This window comes from Ovis aries, chromosome 1 (genome assembly GCF_016772045.2).
Source record: "Ovis aries strain OAR_USU_Benz2616 breed Rambouillet chromosome 1, ARS-UI_Ramb_v3.0, whole genome shotgun sequence".
Taxonomy (NCBI): Eukaryota; Metazoa; Chordata; class Mammalia; order Artiodactyla; family Bovidae; genus Ovis; species Ovis aries.
Genome location: NC_056054.1, coordinates 193954823 through 193971338, shown reverse-complemented (window position 1 = coordinate 193971338; position 16516 = coordinate 193954823). Strand labels below are relative to the sequence as shown.

Genomic DNA, 16516 nt, shown 5'->3' with positions numbered 1-16516 from the left:
AATTAAGGGACATAACTAAGCTTTGCTCCTGACAGCAGAGGATTTTGAAGACAGAAGTGCCATGATGGAGGTTATTACAGCTGGAACCTAGAAGGAAGTGGCAAGTGGTTAACAGGCTGAGCGGAGACCCAGGTGACAAGTAACAAGGAGGAGAGAGCTGATGTCAGAGCTGATGTCAGGACTGAACAAGGATTCCCCCTGGCTTTCTCCTGCTCTGATCACCCATCCCTCCCGGGAAGCCTTTCCTCATGTCTAGGATGGAGTCATGGTCCTCAGGACTAGTGACTTTGGGTGGACCAGCTTCCCAGTCATCTCAGAGAACTGTGTGTTTATCCAGACACTCATTCATCTTTTTGCATATTTACTCTCATCCCTTCCAGTTCCAGAAAGGATTTGAGGTAGCTCAAATGAAAGGTCAGTATAGTCGTGACGTCCATTTAGTCAAAGCTGTGGTTTTTCCAGTAGTCATGTATGGATGTGAGAGTTGGACCATAAAGGCTGAGCACCGAAGAATTGATGCTTTTGGACTGTGATGCTGGAGAAGGCTCGAGAGTCCATTGGACAGCAAGGAGATCAAACCAGCCAATCCTAAAGGAAATCAACCCTGAATTTTCACTGAATGGACTGACGCTGAAGCTGAAGCTGAAGCTCCAATACTTTGGCCACTAGATGCGAGGAGCCAACTCTTCAGAAAAGACCCTGATTCTGGGAAAGATTGAGGGCAGGAGGAGAAGGGGACGACAGAGGATGAGATGGTTGGATGGCATCACCAATTCGATGGACATGAGTTTGAGCAAACACCGGGAGACAGTGAAGGACAGGGAAGCCTGAGGTGCTGCAATCCATGGGGTCACAAAGAGTCAGACAGAACTGAGCGACTGAACAACAACAAAATAAAATGTAACAAAACATTTATAAACAAAACCTAAGTTAAAAGGAAGAAGGAAAGGAGGAGGAAAGACAAAAGTGAAGAACTAAAAGGGGTTCAAGAATGAGACTCAAAGTGAAACTTCAAACTTCATTTTGTGGTCATTCATCCAGTGGCACACATGCGATTCGTGTACTTTTCTATATGGGTTTATGCGTGGGAATTCAGAAAGCCATTCACAGCTCTCTACACTGCTTGCTTGTCTCAGGGACATCTTCTAGGGGGCCTGGGGGAGTGACTGAACCACTTCCCATGTCTTCTCTTTCTAGCAACTTGCCCTAAATATTGCTCTACTCACCTGAGATTTGAAAGAACATCATGTGGCCATGAGGCCAGCTCTGCTGCCTAGGCCAAGTGTCAAAGTACAGGGCTTCTCCCCAGAAATCCAGACCCACCCATGCTGGAGCTGACCTCTTATACAGTCTAAGTGTTTTTAAAAGGGAGAGTCTTTAAAAGCCCAAGAAAGGACCACCTGCTTCATCTGAGCAGAAGCAGGTATTCCTCAGGAACAAACAGATGTGGGAACTGGTTTTCCACTGGGTGTTTAAGTGACATCCCATACCTCGGTCTATAAACCACGTCCAAAGGGCAGGGCTCTGGTTAAGAGGCTGGCACTGCAGGCCTGTCAGGAGGCTGACGCCTCGGTGCGGGAGGGCTGTGGGGGTATAGCCCAAGCAGGGATCTCCACGGCCCCGCTGGCTCCCTCCTCTGCCCAGACCACTCTGGTTCCCTGCTGCCTCAGCCTTGGTGACAACTCTGATGTCCCAGGGAGGCAGAGAAGAGCCTTGAGTTCACTGAAACTCACTGAGGGCAGGGGCTTGTGGTGGTCTGACATTGAGAGCAGATTTCTCAATTTGCAGTTGAGGGAACTGAGATCACAGACTCGGAGAACTGGCTGAGGGCCCTGCAGTGAGGGGCACAGCTGAGATGGAGTACACATGCAATCTTTGTCTCGTTCTGTCCCTCTGTCTCTGTCTTGCTCTTTCTCTCTTTCCAGGAAGCATCTGACTCAACGTGTCTAAGCCCAGTATCACCAGTTGACCTAACATGCCTCTCCCGACGCTACCAGGGAGAGCCCAGTCACAGGGAGGCCCTGCCTGCCTGTCCCAGTGGACCTCCCAGATGTAGTCATTCCTCACAGAGAATTCTGCTGCTTACAAAACACTTCCTCACCCAGGTCTCACCATGATTGTTCCAAGAACACCTGTGTCCAGCCATCGGTGGGGGGAGAGACCAGGGCCATGATTACCCAGAGAACTCTTGCCATTACGCTAAGATGAGCGAGATCCCAGGACTGCCAGAGGGTGGCAGGGACTGTCCAGCTGCTGCAGGACAGGCAGGCTCTGTTCCCAGTTAGCTGGGAGCCTTGGGCCCAGCCACAGCGCCAACTGAACCCAGGGCTCAGAGCGGACCTCGCCGGGTGGCCTCCAACCAGGAGCCCATGAGAACAACGCTAGAATGCGCTTCTGCAAAGGTGGTAGGAATGCATGCGGGGACAGAGACGCTTGAACAGACTCAGACTGAAAAGGGGCCCTTTTTGTGGTTGCTTAAGTAGTAGGAAGGAGATGAGACATTCAACTATTCAAGGGCAGCATAGGGTGGGGAGACAAGTGGCAGGGATGTGTCTTTGAAAGGACAGAGGTAGACGGACAAAGGAGGGAAGTGTTTTATTCAGGGTCTAGACTCTGGGCTCCGATAGCATCAGAGTGGGAGAGGCCTTCTGATTCAGACCCCTACTTTACCACTGGGGACACTAAGGCCCAGGGAAGGGAAAGAACTCATTCACAGTCACACAGCTGGTCAGTATCAGAGTGAGGATCTGATCCCGGGGGGGCGGGGTGGAGGAGCTGGGGGAGTGGGTGTCTAGAGGAAGGGCACAGGAAGTGAGGAGAAAAGCTAACACACACTTTGGCCAGGGGCCAGCCCTCGAAGGACTGTGGGAACCTAGGGCTGAGCTTTTCCAAAGTGATCTGGAATATAAACCCCTGGGAGGCCCTGCTGGCCAGTGACAGGCCTCCTCCCTGAAAAGAGCAAGCTGCAAAAATCCTGCTGTTGGGACAGCAGGCTTTATGTCTGAGGACGTGACTGACCCCAGGGCATTAGGCACCAACACAGTGTCAGCAAATTGCTCTTTCTTTTTGTTCAAAGCAGCTCAACAAGGCCATGGCCAGTATCTCCGGAGGCCAGAGTCTGGGCAGTGGGTTACACCTGTATTTGCCCAGGTCAACCCGGGGCAAGGTAGAGTAATCACAGGCCGTGTGAGGGAGAAGGATCTTAAAGGGCATGGTCCAGCCTCACACCTGTCTCCATCAAACACTGGAATTCCTTCCATCTCCGGGTGGCTCAGCTGCAGCTTGAGCAGCTCACAGAGACAGCTCATGCCCCCACGTGATGGCCATTCCAATCCTTGGGCCAAGCATCTCCCCCACCACCCACCGTGTGTTCCCTGCCAAGTGGTCCTTGTTCTGTCCCTTGCGACCCCATGGAACAAGTTCCTCTCCCTTCCCCATAGCAACCCCGAACTGGTTAAACACAGTGATGTATGTGTGCTCAGTGATGTCCAATTCTTTGCGACCCCGTGGACTTTACCCCACCAGGCTCCTCTGTCCATGGGATTCTCCGGGCAAGAATACTGGAGTGGCTTGCCGTTCCCTCCTCCAGGGGATCTTCCCGACCCAGGGATTGAACCCCAGTCTCTTATGTCTCCTCCACTGGCAAGTGGATTCTTTACCATGAGTACCACCTAGGAAGCCCTAAACTCAGAGATCAGCCCCCCAAATCCTCTCCTTTCCAGACTAAACACCCCTGCTTCTCAACCCGTTTCCATATCCCTGGGTTCCAGTCTTTCACCAGCTCCCCCTCCCACCCTTCGCCCTAATCATTTTCTACTACCCTGCCTCCACTGGATTAATTACTAATCTTGGTTCCACATAACATTCAAGGTGAAGGCCAACATCTCAAATCACCTCCTAGAGACCTAAGGAGGCAGCTTATCCACAGGCCCCTTCTCCTTCCTGCCATCTCTTCTCTAAGCTTCAGAGACACACACACACAGGTCACAGTTTCTCAGAGAACATTTATGTGAACCTGTGCTCATAATTACATGCGTGGTAAATCCTGATTTTCCAAAACCTTAAAAAGGAAGAATATTTAATTCTTTAAAAGGCAGGACATCTGTGTGGCAGCTGACCTCTGTCAGGTCTGATTCTGGAGTTCAAATTAGGTAAGAATATTCATTTAGGAGAGCACCTATTAGACCCAGGAGCACCATGGCAGAAGGCTACTTAATATATAGCTTTTATTCCAAGGAGCCCAGTTAAGGAGATCCGTACGTGTAGAATCACAGTAAACATTGCTAGATGCTGTGATCGAGGCACGGAAATGGGAAAAGTTAGTTTCCTATTGCTGTAAGAATGAATGACCACCAACCCAACATGTGTCTCCCTGGCCTAAACTCAAGGTGTCAGCTGGGTTGGGCTCCTTCAGGAGGTATCAGGAGAGGATCAACATCCTTGCCTTTTCCAGCTGCTATAGGCTGCCTGCACTCCTTGCCTCATGGCCCCCTGTCTCCATCTTCAAAGCCAATAGCACTGTCGTCACATCTGCAGTTCTTTCTCTAGCTTCTGCCTCCCTCACATATGAGAACCCTTGTGATTGGGTTCACCTGGGTAATCTTCTCAACTCAAGATCCTAAACCTAATCATTTCTGCAAAACCCCCTTTTGCCTTGTAAGGTAAACTATTTATACTTTCATAGGTTTGAGGATTAAAACCCGGACATCTTTGGTGGCCATTGTTTTGGCCATTATGTTCCACAGGGAATAACTAATTGCTTGTGGGAATAGATTCTTTAAGGCATTGTAGTTGTATGCAGGGGGCTTCCCAGGTGGTGCTAGTGGTAAAGAACATGCCTGTGCTGCCAGTGCTGGAGACATGAAGCCAGTAACTCATTAGAACACTAGCATTCCCAAAGCTGGGTGGACCGCAGGGTTTCACTGCAGTCCTCTCCTCTACCTCTGCCCTACAAATTAGCTGAAAAGAATTTAAACTCAGGCTGACTTTGACCTTGAGTTTGAAGGGGGCAAAAACACAGAAATACTGACATTATCTGTTTCTCTTTTGATGGCACTGAGGATCTGAATTGCTAGGGCTTTGGAGCCAGGAAGGAGGCCCAGCTTTCTGCCTTCTGTCAAGGCAGAGACAGCCCCCAGCTCTCTGGGGTTCGACTCGGGTTCAGGCTGGCAGCCCCCGCGATGGTGGTCAAGGGGAATGTGGGAGCTCTGGGCTGCAGGGCCTGTGGAGGCAGGCCAGGACCATGGGAAAGGCTTGTGTCCCTGTTGTCCCTTTGCGTGCTCTGCTGATGTTTTTCAATCCTGGGTCTTCTTTGTGTTGAGCAGGACTGTTTTGGGTTATGCTCTGAGACGTGGAGGCTGTGGATCAAAAACCACTCTGCCCTCATGGTGTGCTGACAAGGAGACCACTCCCTGCTGAACAGAACTCTGGTTTACAATGCACTTTTACACCCATGATCATCTTGGACTCGATGTTTTTTTGGGCTACATGTGACATGTGGGGTCATAGTTTCCCGACCAGGGATCGAAACTGCTCACCCTGCAGTGATGCTTTAACCAGTGGACTGTTAGGGAACTCCCTTTCTTTGACTCTGATAATACCCCCAAGAGGATGGGGGAAGTCAGTCAGTGGCGTTGCTGAGACCCACAGCTGAGACCAACCCTCTGCCACTCCCACCGCACAACAGTGCCTCCCGTGGGCTCTTGATGGTGACTGTTGGGTCGAGGCCACCCTTCCAGCCACCGTCAGAATGGTGTGCACTTAGATTTCTACTTCCTTTCTCTTGTTTCCTTCTCCTCTCAACCACCTCTCTCCCACTCTTTTTTCTTCCCTATTCCTCTCTATATATCTCTCTTCTTTCCTCCTTCTCAGCAACCAAAGCCCCCCGAATGACTCTCAGCTCTCAGGGAGCCCCCAGTAGGCTTAAGGAACTAGAACTCCTAGGTCAGGATGTCTACAACCACAAAAGAATGTCCTCCTGGTGCTTGCCTCCCATATTCATCATGTCCTGGGTTGAGCAGGTGACCTGTCCATACCAGGAGAAGCACTGGGGGCTTGGAATAGTCTAGGTCAGAAGCCAGGAGACTAGAGCTCACAGACAGCTCAGCCAATCATAAGCTTAGGTACATTACTGCTCCACTCTGGACCTCAGTTTTCTCATCAATAAAGTGGGATAATAACAACTGCCTCTCAGGGCAGTTTGAGGGTTAGGAAAATTGATTTCATGGTACTAAGCATGTATTAGATGTTTAATAAAGCTTGGTTGGATGCGGCAGATGCTAGAACACAGAACCCTCCCAAGCAGTGGACTTGAAAATATCAATATCTGTGCTGGGGTAATAAAAGTCAAGAAGCACCTGGAAGTATCAACAGAGAGGTGGAAGGGGATGGAGGAAGAGTGTCACTGGGGAGGGGCTGTTTATTGTTCCGCCCCGGGGGCATTTCAGGCTCCCGGTACTCTGGATCCAGCCACTAAAATCAATTAATGCTTGTCTCTTTATGATGGTGAGGAAATCATCTTGTAACATTCCAGATGCCTAATGAGGGTGTGTGCAATGACTGGGCAGTGAGTCCTGGAATCTCCCTGCCTTCGGCACGCCCTGGTAGTAATGATGATTTTTAAAAGCTGGGAAGCCCAGGGTGACTTCTCCCAAAACTGACTTGGTCAATCGCAATGTCAGCAGGGATTCAAAGTCCAACTTGCAGTCGTTTCAGAAAGAGAAGCCAATTACAACACGCTGAGGGGAGAGGGGATTAGAAACTTGGAGAAAATAAATGGATGGACTTGCAGTTAAACATGCAAATTGATTGTCCGCATTTATCTCCTCTCCCTGCAGGGACCCCACTTAGATAGCAGCAAAGGAACTGAAATGATAAACCCACTACATCACAGGGAATGGAAAAAGATTACCAATGGACTAGAGATTTCAGCATATTTATGGAACAGAACAGTTGAAGGTAGCTGAGCAGAGCAATCGCATTTCCTTAACAGAGCTCCAGAGGGGTTTGAAAATTGATTATACCGGGAACAATGCAGGAGAGTTTTCAGGCTTCCCCGATAGCTCAGTTGGTAAGGAATTCTCGTGCAATGAAGGAGACCTGGGTTCAAACCCTGGGTTGGGAAGATCCCCCGGAGAAGGGAAAAGCTACCCACTCCAGTATTCTGGCCTGGAGAATTCCATGGGGGTCACAAAGAGTCAGACACGACTGAGTGACTTTCACTCACTCACTCACTCAGTGCAGGACAGGTGGGTGTGAGATTTGGGATTAAAATCCAGGGGGCTGTTTGAAAGCTACTATATGGGACAGTTGCCTCTGCTTCCGTCTCTAGGAAAACAAACAAATTAGTTTTTAAAATTACACTGTGCTAGAGAAAACAACCCTCCACAAATATTCTGGCCTGTCGAGATCCCCAGGATAATACTCAGCCTGCTACTCCAGAACCCTTAACATGAAGCTCGCCCATGTGCACAAAGCTCTCAGAGTCGGGGATTTTTATTGCCTCACTTTTCAAGTATGAGCCAATAACCAAGCACTTATGGGAAGCAAACAACAACAACAAATCCCAGAGAAAACAGATACGGCTCAGAAAGGAAGCCTTTAAAACCTCAAAATTTTGGATAACCAACAAGGACCTACCGTACACGTGGAACTCTGCTCATGTGGCAGCCTGGATGGGAGGGGAAGTTTGGGGGAATGAACACACGTATATGTATGTCTGAGTCACTTCACCATTTACCTGAAACTATTACAACATTGTTTGTCAATTGGCTATACACCAATATAAAATAAAAAGTTTTTTAAAAACGATAGAATTTTAAATTCTAGTATCCTAAGAGAAATCCAAGAGCCTGCATCCATAAAACAAAAGTCCATGGGTGCTAAATTGCTTCAGTTGTGGTGGCTCGGTGGTAAAGAATCCACCTGCCAGTGGAGAAGACACAGGTTTGACCCCTGGTCCAGGAAGATCCCACCTGCCGTGGATGAACTAAGCCCATGCGCCACAATTATTGAATCTGTGCTCTAGAGCCCATGCTCCACGACGAGAAGCCACTGCAATGAGCAGCCCGAGCACCACAACAAAAATAACCCCTGACCTCTGCTACTCGGGAAAAGCTCACACAGCAACACAGACCCGAAACAGCCAGACAAATAAAAGTCTGTTTTAGGAAAGTCAGATAGTGAAAAAAGATACTTGCAAAGAATATAATTTACAGAACATTAGTGTCCAGGATATGTAGCGAGTTCTTACAAATTAGTAATAATGAAAAGATGAAATGTCCCATCATGCATTGGTTGATGTATATGCACAGATAATTCAAAGAAGGATCTAAACACTCAATAAACATTTAAAGATAAGTTCAAGTTCACTAGTTATCAGGGAAATATAAAATAGCTATGAGATATCATTCCATACTTTTCAGATTGACAGAAATTTAAAATTTTGATGTTATCAAGAGTTGGTGAAATTGTAGAGTAACGGGGCATAAAAAGAAAAGAAAAAAAACACTGGGAGTGAATGTTCATCAACAAGAGAACAGATAAGTTGTGGTATATTCATTCACTATTATGTAGCTATTAAAATGAACTAGAGCCAAATACTTCATGTGGATAAATCTCAAAAATGTGAGCCCAGGAAAAAATTTTAATACTATATGCAACGTAGCATTTATAGACAACCTTGAAAATAGGCCAAGGGTTCCACTTGCTTAGAGAGTTGTGGGCCCATGTAGTAAGAGTATAAAAAGACACCTAGGGATGTGAAAGATTCAATTTATTAATGCAGTTACCTCTAAGGAAAGGAATGAGAACAGGGGAAAGACAGAGACAGGAGCTTCAAATTCATCTGTTGCATTTTATTTGGTTAAAAAGATATCTAAGCAAATAAAGCAAAGTATAATGATTTGACACAGCTGGTTAAGGTGTCCAAAGACGTTCTCCACACGTTTCTGAATGTTTGAAGATAATGACCAGGAGTTTGGGAGAGATGTTTTAGTTGAAGGGGACACCAAAATGTAAACATTTTGTTTTATTTGCTATTTTTATTTGCTTATTTATCCTTTCGCTTAGAAGAGTGCCTGGTACAGAGGAGGTAGTCAATAAACATTTGCTGAATAAACACATGTGGGCAAAGGCATTGAGACGCGATAGAACATGCTGTGTTCTAAGAGAGCAAATCATAGTAATAGCCAACTTCTGCTGCTGCTGCTGTTAAGTCGCTTCAGTCATGTCCAACTCTGTTCAGCTCCATCGACAGCAGCCCACCAGGCTCCCCTGTCCCTGGGATTCTCCAGGCAAGAACACTGGAGTGGGTTGCCATTTCCTTCTCCAATGCATGAAAGTGAAAGTGAAGTCACTCAGTCGTGTCCGACTCTTAGCGACCTCATGGACTGCAGCCCACCAGGCTCCTCTGTCCATGGGATTTTCCAGGCAAGAGTACTGGAGTGGGGTGCCATTGCCTTCTCTGAATAGCCAACATCTATCAAGCCCCATATGCATTGGCCTGGACTATTTCATCCTTGCAAGAAAGCATGGCGGTTAGGACTAGAGTCCATAGTCCATCAAAAAAAAAAAAAGTCTGAGTTTTATGCTGTAGGTAGTTTCAAAGTGTGGAGGAGTGGAAATAAATAAGGAGGCACACACACACACACACATACACATATTCCCCTAGAGTGCAAGGTGAGTGGGCTAGATGGAGTGGGGAGCATGCCCAATACCTGACAGCCTGAGAGGGGGGCACACAGAAGGGGACACTTTTAGTCTGCCAGGGCAGCCAGGAAGACTTCACCAGGAGGAGACATCAGAACTTGATCTTGAAAATGAAGTGCACCTACAAATGCCAGGAAGCCCCAGCTCTTCTGCTCCATATCCAATGGTTGTTGTTGGAGGATCTATTTGTCTGGAGCCTGAGCACGGAGCCTGACCACACAGGGCTGAGACCACTCACAAGTGAAGACAGACTAACTTGAATGTAATCACTCATTCCAGGATGTTTGGTCTCACCTTTAAATACAACAGAGGAAAAAAGAAGAAGAAAAAAGACCAGCTCAAAGCTCTTTTAAAATTGTGACAGCAGTAATAATTGCTTGCCCTTTAATAATAAGAGCTACCATTTATTGAGCATTTACTGTATGCAGGGCACTGGGCTAAGTCATCAGAAGCTTGTCTTTAGTTCTTACAACAACTCTAAGAGGCAGGTACAATTTATCCCTTTCCAGGGATGAGGAAACCAAGGCTTGGAGATTTCAGGGATGTTGCCCACAAACCTATGCAGTTAGTAGGTGGAGCTGGGATCCCAACCCACCAGTTTCTGACTCTTCTCCAGCCCATGCTTTAACCACTGGTTCTCCCAAGCAGACACCCAATTAAAGAAAGGAGGGTTTTACTGCCTTCAATTGGAATAAATGAGAATGTGATCCGAGCATAATAAATTAGAACCCAAGCTCATCATTACATGCATGAACACCTGTCACTGTCAGGTGTCCCCTACATGCTTGTGAAATGAGGTAGCCTTTAGTTCCAGGAAATGAAAACCAACCCAGTGTCGAAATGACAGACTTCACCCTTGTAGGACTCCAGCAGGAACTCACAGATCACGTGAACAAGCAGAGCAGGGCTCCGCGGGCACGCCGCAGCCGGCGACAGTCAGGATCAACAGCATCTCCCAGCAGCACGCTGAGAGCCCTTGGAACGTCCCCGCTCCTCCCCCAACCCCAGTCCCACCCGCCCTTCTCCAGCTCCTAGGCACTCAGCCCGCACCGCGCTGGGTACTGAGCTCCTGGAGGGAGGGCTGGGTTGTCTCTCTCTCAGCCCATCATCAGTCACGCAAGCCTATCCATACTCTTGCGTGGATGGAGTTCAGCGCTCTCCCTCAAATCCCACAGGTCAGACATACGTAAAGTGAGAAAAAAAACGGGACGAAAAGAACTGTGAAAGAGTTCTGTTTTTCAGATAAAGGGAAAGAGAGCAACCCATCTTCTCCCCTAGGAAAACCCACCATCGCCGGATCCCACGCATTCTATTTATTCATTTTGCAAACATTTGCCAGACATCTACCAGGTGCAGGAGGGAGGCTGCAGTTGGCTGTCTCCTTTGCACCCACCCTCAGTTCACAGTGCAGAGACCGCCTTTGTCACCCCACCCACCCAGCCACCCTCGACTGTGGGCACAGGGAGGGGCCGTCGCAGTCCGCGCTGCCAGGAGCACACTGTGGATAGGGAGACAGGCACAACAGACAGTCACGGTTTACCACTGTAAATGGTACGGGGGCTCAGAGGGAGAGGTGTCACTGAACAGGGAGAAGAGAAGGAGGGAAGGAGATGGCAGAGGAGGAAGAAGGAAGAGGAAGATAGCGTCAGCGGATCTGAGCTCTCCCCGGAGCCGCGTCTGCCAATACTCCGGTCACGTTTTAATTAATTGCAAGGTTTTCTCATCGCCTCAAACCAGAACTCTGTGATTAATTTCCGAAAGAGCCTGCCGAGTTTAATCATGGCAAACACTATGATCCCGGTAATTAGAGCCTGAGCGGCTAAAAGCAGAAAATAAAGACCCCAGAACAGGCTATGGTCCTGACTTTGGCCCTCAACCACTGGCCGGATCCATGACTCGGAGCGCGGGCAGACGAGGTCGCCGGCCTGCAGGGTCCAGAGCAGTCGGCCGCCGTGCGGCCCGGGCCCGTGACACCGCGGGGGCTCGGCTCGACCCACGAGGCCCGCGTGCCGCCGCAGCCACGCCAGGAACGGCCCCAGGCCACAGTCGCAGCGCCAGGGATTGTGTCCCAGCAGGACCTCCGCCAGCCGGGGCAGAGCCTCAAACGCGTCGCCCCGCAGGATCTCTAGCTGGTTGTGGTCGAGCTGGACCTCCTCCAGGCTGCTGAGGTTGCGGAAGAGAGCGCTGGGTAAGGCGCGCAGCCGATTGCTGCGCAGCGACACGTGGCGCAGCCGGCCGAGGCCGCGGAGCAGGCCGGCGGGGAGGGAGGCCAGGGCTGTGGAGTTCACGGCGAGCACCTGCAGCTCGCCGAGGCCTCGGAAGGCGTCCTCCGGGAGCGCGCTCAGCCCCGGGCTCAGCGACACCTCCAGGATGCGCAGGCCAGTGAGGTTGCAGAAGGCGGCGGCCGGCAGGGTGCGCAGCTGGGTGCCTTTCAGCCTCAGCTCCCGCAGGCCGCCAATCTCCCCGAAGAGCACCTTGGGGAGTTCCTCCAGCGGGTTCTCAGACAGGGTCAGGAAGGTCAGATTGTGAGAATGAAGAAAGAGGGCGGAGGGCAGGAACTCGAGGCTGTTTCCGGAAAGGGTCAAGGAGCTCAGGCTTCGCAGCTGGTCGAAGGCGCCGGGGACGATGGAACGGAGGTGATTGGTGTGGAGCTGCAGCTCCGTCAGAGCCCGCAGGCTGTCCAACAGCCCCGACCCCAGAGAGACCAGCCGGTTTGAGTGGAGCAGAAGCTTCTCAAGCTTAACCTGGGCCCCAAACAACCCCTCGGGCAGGTGGGTCAAATTGTTTCCCGATAAATCCAACAATTTCAGGTTCCCCAGGTGTGTGAAGAGGCTAGCCGGCAGGAAAGCGAGTTGGTTTTGGTTCAGAAAGAGCTCCTGCAGGTGAACCAGTTTCTGAAACAGGTTTTTGTCAAGGCTCTTTAGTTCATTGCCGTCCAGAAACAACTGTTCCAGGAGCACCAGGTTATCCAACAGTGCGCCTGGGAGGTCAGTGATCTTGTTGCGCGATAACCTCAGGGTTTTAAGTTTTATCGGGTCGTTGAATGTGCCCGGGGCAATGGCGGAAACGTGGCTGTCGGACAGCAACAGGCGCTGCAGGACGGTCATGCCACTGAAGCTGTTGTTCTGCAAGGTACCGCGGCCCATTTGGAAAAGCAAGATGTGCGTGAGGTTGGTGGGCAGGCCGAGCGCGGCGATGCCGGCCACCGTGCCGCGCGAGCACTGCGCGGCGTCGCGGAAGGCGCACCTACAGGTGGGTGGGCAGGGGAAGGGCTGCGCGCGCAGGAGCCAGAGCGCTGCGCACAGCAGAGCGCTCCTCAGCATGTCTGAAACGGCGTCCGCGGCAGATCTGTGGGCTACAAGCGAAAGGGCAAACGCTCGTAATCCTGCATGATCCTTTCACCCGGATTATCACTGACTTTAAATGTTACCCGGATCCACGCTACGTCTCCCTCTTAGCAGTGCTGATTTTTCCTGGGTGGTGAAAAGACATTCATTTTACACTCCGAGGTCTTGTCCTCTTGATTCACTGATTTTCCTCTCAATTCAAATCGGTAAAATTAAAGCATTTGCAAGCTATGAAAAAGGTAATACCTTTAAATCTTTACATAGCAAGAACTAAAATAATCTTTCTCACAATCAAGCTTGGAGGTATCACAGAGCAGTGCCCGTTGTGAAAATAACCCTGCTCTTGATTTTATTATTATTAATTTTTTGGATTCACCTTAAATTTTTTTTAAATTATTTATAATTTAGCCAGGGGTGCCTATGACCTACAGCCCTGAAGGGAACAGCGAAGTCTGTTAAAATAGCAGCAACCACTGCCTGATTCTTTTAATCACTATCACGCTGTATCTGCAGTGCCTTCTTACTCCACTAACACAGGACCGGCTCAAAATAATGAATAGTCTCAGCCATACTGAGACAAGTAGGTTAACAGTACTTCATCACTTTATGTCACACACTGCTCTCAGCACTGTATTTGATTAATGCATATACTCCTTACAGTAACCCTGTGAAAGTGAAAGTAACTGTCATGTCTGACTCTTTGGGACCCCAAGGACCATAGCAGGAGGCTCCTCTGTGCATGGAATTCTCCCGGCAAGAATACTGGAGTGGATAGCCGGTCCCTTCTCCAGGGGATCTTCCCGACCCAGGGATCCAACACAGATCTCCCGCTTTGCAGGTGGACTCACTGCAGTCTGAGCCATGTGAGTTGGGTTATCCGTAATTAAAGGATGATGCAACTGAAGGCACAGAAAGGGTAAGTAACTTAACCAGGGTCCCAGAGCTAGAATTTTAAAGTATTTCTGATTGTGCCATAAATAAGGAACTATTAGTTCTAAGATGCTTACATAAAAATTAGTACTCAAGGCACTGAATTGTCCATGAAATACACACAGTAATACTAATCTGCCAAAACAATGTTTCCCACGTGTAATTTCAAATAAACCGCATCTTGTACTAAATTTTACTTGTTATTTGTACAGACTAGCCAAGCCCTCCAGTTACCCACACTTAATTTTTAGAATATTTGGCCTTACCTGAAATGGTGCTGCACCCCAAAGCAACTGAATGGTTTAGAGCTTTGCATGTGAGCTGGCACTTTCCAACGGAAGAGAGGAGTATCTTTGCATCCTGAAGATAAAGACTTTCCCAGAACAAAAGTCATGGCAAGAGCCCTATCGCAGAGGGCATATTCTGGTTTTTTAAGGACAAATAAATGACAGCTATCTTCAAACTTTGAAAGAGACTGTATGTAACCCAAGTCCTGCTGCCAAAGCTGAAAGATGAGCAGGAGGGGTGCAGTTTCTTCATAAATGGCACAGGATGACCTGGTGATGTGTCTAGTGTCACACAGAAGGATCACTGCAGCAGCCATATATCCCTGGTTGGTCTACACTTCCTCGGGACTTTCCTTTATCTGCTACTTCACTACAATTCTACTCAGGTTCCCCTCTGCCCCTTTTAAGAATAATAAGGTTAAGGACATTCTCAAGTGCTCCACTCACTTTTTAAAAGTATTTTCAAGTATGTTCCCTAATGGCCTTGCTGGGTTGAGGGTGTCCACATGTTCAACTGAACATAGAAATGTCCAACTGCTCCGCAAAGTAGTTGTACCAATATATGTTGTCACCTACCATGTATAACAGGTCCTGTACTTCATCTCTACCCATGCCTTGAAATTTTTTTTAATTTTTGCCATTCATATGAAAGAGTTGTCTCAGTGTGGTTTTAGTTTTTCATTTGCCTACTGAACGACGAACTTGAGCATTTTTCACATTTTTAAGGGCCAATCTTCTGAGAAATTTGGGTTCTTCTGACCATTTTTCTACATGGAAAAATGTCTTTTAAAAATTGTAGACATTCTTTATGTGTTCTGGATATTAATCCTTTGTGGATTATAAGTGTTTGTTGCAGATATCTTCATCTAATATGTGCTTTGCCTTTTCACCTCCTTTATGTCTTTTACTGAACAGAAGTCTTAATATAGGCAGTTATTAATATTTATGATTTCTTTTTTTGTGTCTATCAAAATAATTCCTCTCCTCACAAACCAAAAAACTTCTCCTATAAAAACTACATTTTAGAATATTGTCCTTTGCATTTAGGTCTTTCTCCTATCTAGAATTGATTTTTGTGTATGAGGTAAGTACAATTTATTTTCTAATAGATCAGTTGTTCTACATATATATCCTTTCTTCCCTCAGAGCTACAATGTCAGCGCTGTCACAGATCACCATTGGATGAATGTGTGGTCTGTGTTCTGGGCTATTTGATAATCCCTGTGCCAACACCACACTGAAATATAAAGCCTGAAAATATCCAGCGTTTTATCCAGTATGAAGAAGTAGACATTCTCATACATTGGTGGGAATATAAATAGTAGCAAACTTTGGGGAGGAAAATTTAATTGTATCAGCCAAATTTTAAATATACATATTCTTTGTCCAATAGTTCTATTACTAAAAGTACACACTATGGAAATGCTCATTAAGACATCTACACAAACATTTATTTGCAGGGTTGTGATAGAAAAAAGGAGATCCAACCAGTCCATTCTAAAGGAGATCAGTCCTGGGTGTTCATTGGAAGGACTGATGCTGAAGCTGAAACTCCAATACTTTGGCCACCTCATGTGAAGAGTTGATTCACTGGAAAAGACCCTGATGCTAGGAGGGACTGGGGGCAGGAGGAGAGAAGGGGACAACAGAGGATGAGATGGCTGGGTGGCATCACCGACTCGATGGACATGAGTTTGGGTGGGAGCTGATGATGGACAGGGAGGCCTGGTGTGCTGCGATTCATTGGGGTTGCAAAGAGTCGGACACGATTGAGTGACTGAACTGAACTGAATAGGAAAAAAAAAAAGCCTAAATGGCCATCAATAGGGAAGTAGTCATTTATAGTACATCCATCCAATAGGATGCCTTGCAGACTTTGAAAAGAACGGATTTAAGCTGCAACTACTGATGTAACTTTCTAAAATACACTGAATGACATAAAAAAAGGGCTGTGTAGCATATAACATGGGGTTCTACACAAAGGTGTAGGATTTTTTAAAACATGAGCATGTATGTTTTTTCTAGAATACACACAAGAAACTTTAGTATCCCCCTTTGAGAGAAACTAGGGAAAAGGCGACTTCCTTACATACCTGTGAGGTTGCAATTTTATCAAATGTGCTTAATGTCACTTAAATTTTTTTAATGCAAATATAATTTGGAAGGGAAAATGGCATTATTTAAGAAAAAAAGGAAAGAACATAGTTATTTAAAAATACTGGGAAAAGCCAGTGGCGGAACTGC

General features: G+C 47.8%; 1 protein-coding gene across 1 annotated transcript; it reads right to left on the bottom strand.

Moving 5' to 3' along the window:
• Positions 1 to 8834: 8834 nt before the first annotated feature.
• On the bottom strand, positions 8835 to 14289 carry GP5 (glycoprotein V platelet). The gene has a single exon (XM_027965957.3). The coding sequence runs from the start codon at positions 13029 to 13031 to the stop codon at positions 11412 to 11414; it is 1620 nt and encodes a 539-aa protein (XP_027821758.2). The 5' UTR covers positions 13032 to 14289; the 3' UTR covers positions 8835 to 11411.
• Positions 14290 to 16516: the final 2227 nt, after the last annotated feature.

Excerpts from the sequence above, each read along its gene's own strand:
- GP5 (XM_027965957.3), bottom strand. The coding sequence starts at position 13,031 with ATGCTGAGGAGCGCTCTGCTGTGCGCAGCGCTCTGGCTCCTGCGCGCG.